General features: G+C 42.3%; 1 protein-coding gene across 1 annotated transcript in view; it reads left to right on the top strand.

Moving 5' to 3' along the window:
• The window catches only part of LOC107712513 (amyloid beta A4 precursor protein-binding family A member 2-like), a 28,836-nt gene that overhangs the window by 15,011 nt on the left and 9,373 nt on the right, over window positions 1–4,452 (top strand). The window contains exons 2-3 of the mRNA XM_016517788.1: window positions 415–1,189; window positions 1,271–2,079. Of these exons, the coding sequence (XP_016373274.1) occupies window positions 445–1,189; window positions 1,271–2,079 (1,554 nt within the window). The 5' untranslated portion in view covers window positions 415–444. The remainder of the gene's footprint in view (window positions 1–414; window positions 1,190–1,270; window positions 2,080–4,452) is intronic.

Below are 4,452 nucleotides of genomic sequence, written 5' to 3' on the forward strand. Positions count from 1 at the left end.
ACGTATATGTGGGGCGGAGCTATCAAAATAGGGGCAAGACCCTTTTGGGGTAGGGGCGTGTTTGTTTTGGTGATTTCAAATATCAACATTGGTTACCAGAAATCACTTACTCTGCCTTTAAGTGGTTTAATATGAGGAATATTCCACATACATGTCGCCACATGGATTTCTGTTGAGAAACCTTCCTTTTGATGGTAGATAAAAATCTTGAGTAGATAAAGTAGTTAGATGATGTTTTCTTTATAGATGGTTTGTATGTCTTTGATTTGAATCGATCACATCAATGACATATTGAATACATCAGTTCAACTTTAAACAGTTGCTTATACAGCCACCAAGTAAATAAATACTCACCAAAACCCATTTTAATTACATTTGGCACTTTTTACTTTAATTTTGAACTTTTTGTTTCAGGGCTGAGAGAATCCCACTTCTGTGGGGCCGATGAAGCCAGTCATGGCTCTCAGGAGAAGACCGGGGACCAGAGCCATTGTTTCAGAGCTCAACCCGTCAGCCTCTAGCACTGGGCCTGTTGGAAGTGAAAAGCTCTCTGGAGATGGAGTTGATCCAGTTCCTGAGGAATTTGGACAAGAAAAGCTGGACATCCAACCACCCTCTCCTGTGCCAGCTAGGTACTGTTTAAGTGACGGGTCTGGGGATGACTCCATCCAAGGCGAAAGCCCTCTTCAGCAGGACAGCATGGAGGAGGACTCACTGTCCGAGTATGATAATGTCGTATCCGTGGAAGAAGAAGAAGAAGAGCAACATGATTACGAGGAAGATGAGGAACTGCAAACCGAAGCGGACAGGATGACATACTATGTCCACTGTTGTCCTGAAGATGAAAGCTACATGGAAGGAATGGACTGCCATGAAGGTGCGGACGGTGCTGAGTGTCCTGGCACGTCTCGCGACGTCCGGGAGAGCTGTAAACCGGAGGAAGCTTGGGAACACTCGGAAGGCTTTTACAAGGTTCTGCAGCAAGACGCAACAACAACGGTCTACAAGCGACCAGAGCCTATCACGGAGACAAACTTCGTACAAGCCCCCATGGCTGAGGACGAGGAGGATGAAGAAGAGACAGAGGAAGAAGCAGAAGAAGAGGACAGTGAAGAAGAAGACAATGTTGGGTTTTTTCACTACAAAGGGAAAGAAGTGGAGTTGAACAACAATGAGATCCCAAGTAAAGGTGCTGACGACTTCAATGTTGGGTTTTTTCACTACAAAGGGAAAGAAGCGGAGTTGAACAACAATGAGATCCCAAGTAAAGGTGCTGACGACTTTCCCAGAGATGGCAGAAGTTGTCCTCAAGAGTCCAGTTGTGCTAAAGTGGGGCAAGAAAGTGATGCAGTTAGTAACTATAGAAGAAATCAGGACATCCCCAAAAACCCAAGGAATGTCCCTCAAGGGTCAAGTTGTCCTCCTAGGGATCGAATAGAAAGGGTTCGAGAAGAGTGTGCTAGTGACTGTCCAAAAGATTGTGATGTCCTTGTGGTCAGAGAAAGTAGGGGAAACCCTAGACAAAGTTTTAGATATAGAGGACATCAGTCGGAGAGAGTACACAAAAGAGACACCGCTTACCAGGATGGTAGCAGGGTCAGCAATAAAGCTAAATCCGCAAATCCAGAGGACAGAGGCATTTGGAAAAAAAGACATTTGCTAAAATACTCCAGAGAGGACGACAGGGATGGAGATGGGAAACTTTCACACGAGCAAAGTAAAAGTCCTGGAGACAGCAAAAACAGAGGGCAGGACCATCCCGTTTGTAGTCACAAACCAAAGGGTGAAAAAGAGAGAGAGAGCATTGGGGATGTTGAGGAAGAGCAGATTGAGAACGAAGTCAAGACCAAACTCAAAATTGCTCCAAACAACTCAGGGAGTAATAAAGGTTCTCCTGATCAGACAAAGAATGGGAAAGGGACTCCTGACAATTCCAGGGCCTCTTCAACATCATCAGACAGAAGAAACAGCCAATCCAGAGCCCATGTTAATACACCTGTGCAGTCCCCAGACAAACGGCTACATAAAGACTTGGCCAAACCTGTTGAAACGGGGAAGACAAGGCCTAGTCAGGAACAGGTAACTGTGCAGAATTCTTTACTAACTGTCAAGAAGTCTTTGATTCCGCAAAGATTGGATCCATATGAATGGATCCTTGTTACTGTGGTAGCATTTATTCTAGATTGAGCCATATTTCAACACAAAAATAGGGAGTGATCGCTTTGCATGTCGATCAAACAGCCTGTTCTTGTCTTATTTGGAGGTTCCTGACAACATTGTGCCAGACTTCTACCATGGTCTGGCTCCTTCTAGAGACAAGCATCAGACAAGCATCTCCAATGAGGTTTGAAGATTTCTATCCATTCTTCAAACTGCTTGTCCTCTGTATGGTCGCAGGGATGCTGGCGCCTATTGGGCCACATGCGAGGGAAACACCCTGAACAGGTGGCCAGTCAGATTTGAAGATTTATCCTAAATAGTAGACTAGATGAGTGTTAAACCTCCGGACAGTGGACAACACAAAAAAAGGGAGTGATCGCTTTGCATGTCGATCAAACAGCCTGTTCTTGTCTTATTTGGAGGCTCCTGACAACATTGTGCCAGACTTCTACCATGGTCTGGCTCCTTCTAGAGACAAGCATCAGACAAGCATCTCCAATGAGGTTTGAAGATTTCTATCCATTCTTCAAACTGCTTGTCCTCTGTATGGTCGCAGGGATGCTGGAGCCTATTGGGCTACATGCGAGGGAAACACCCTGAACAGGTGGCCAGTCAGATTTGAAGATTTATCCTAAATAGTAGACTAGATGAGTGTTAAACCTCCGAACAGTGGATCAATATAGTGGAAAAGTGGTTATTGGGAAAACAACACAACATTGCTTTTTTTATACAAACCCTTAGCCATTTGTTTCTAAATATTGAAGCTAATTATGCTAATGCTAATTGTACTAATTTAGAATCAGGATCAGAATCAGAATGAGCTTTATTGCCAGGTATGTTTACACATACGATTAAAGTGTTAGCTAATGGTTGTATACAGGGGCACAAAGTTTGTAATACATTCCCTAATTAAAGCTGCAAGCAGCGATGAAAGGGCCCTCGCACCCGGGCTCACCGCCATGCTCTCTGACCCTCCCATAGACAGCAATGTAATTACCACGATCAAGGTACAGAAACGTAGCAAGGAGATCGGTAAAATAATACCGATCTCCTTGCTACATTTCTGGACCTTGATCGTGGTAATTGCATTGCTATCTATGGGAGGGTCAGAGAGCTCTCAGAATTCATTAAAAATATCTTAATTTGTGTTCTGAAGATGAACGGAGGTCTTACGGGGTTAGAACGACATGAGGGTGAATAATTAATGACAGAATTTTTATTTTTGGGTGAACTATCCCTTTAAGTTAGTGTGAAACAAGTCACTTCCTGTTGCCAGTAGGTGGGGCTATGACTATAATCGAATATGATCATGTAGATGTCTTCAGGCCAGGACTCTTATCAAACACGTGAAGTTTGAGACAGATTGGACATTGTATGCATGAGTTACAACAACTTCCTGTTTGATGGCATTAATAGCATGCTTTAGCAAATTAGCTAAGTGTTGCTAGCATGTTTCTAGCATGTTGCTAGCCTATTTAACACTACGTGATTTTGACGTGACGTCTTTGTTTCCGTAGCGACGGAGTCTCCAGAACGTGCGCCGTTAAAGCCCTTTCACACGAGCGCAGCATGCAGTAAACAAACCTGTGCGGTTTAAAACATAGGAGCTCACATCTGCCCTTTGAACACAAGACTCTCCAGATGTAGGGCTGAATGGGACAAAAATGAAAATTTTGTCGTCGTTTACACACCCACAAGTTGTTCCAAACCTGTAATAATTTCTTTCTTCTGTTGAACATTAAAGAAGATACTTTAAATAATGTGGTTAACCAAACAGTTTCTGGTTCCCAATGACTCATTCTTCAAAGTATCTTCTTTTGTGTTCAACAGAAGAAATAACTTTATGCAGGTTTAGAACAACCTGGGTAAATTATGACTAATTTCATTTTTGTGTGAACCATGCCTTTAAAGTGATAGGCACATCCGTGCTTCTAAATGTATAGGCCTATTGTTTTATAAAAATTGGGATAGTCTGTTAATATAATATTCCATACATTATCAGAGCTTGGTAGACATAATTATTATATTTTTAGACATGATTAAACAGATAAATTAATATATTATAATTAATGTTAGGCCCTATTTATTAATTTATCATTGATATTAATCATAAATATATACATAATAAATAATCATATATGTCATAAACAATTTGGCATGTGAATGGGAGTCCCTTATTTTGCCTCGCTGACGGTGGCAACCCTACTAACCATGACACTTCCTGTTGCCAGCAGGTGTCGCTATGAGTATAACTGAATATGGGCATGGACATGTGTTCAGGACAGAACTCTT

The sequence above is a fragment of the Sinocyclocheilus rhinocerous genome, unplaced genomic scaffold, assembly GCF_001515625.1.
Source record: "Sinocyclocheilus rhinocerous isolate Xijiao unplaced genomic scaffold, SAMN03320098_v1.1 scaffold1259, whole genome shotgun sequence".
NCBI lineage: Eukaryota > Metazoa > Chordata > Actinopteri > Cypriniformes > Cyprinidae > Sinocyclocheilus > Sinocyclocheilus rhinocerous.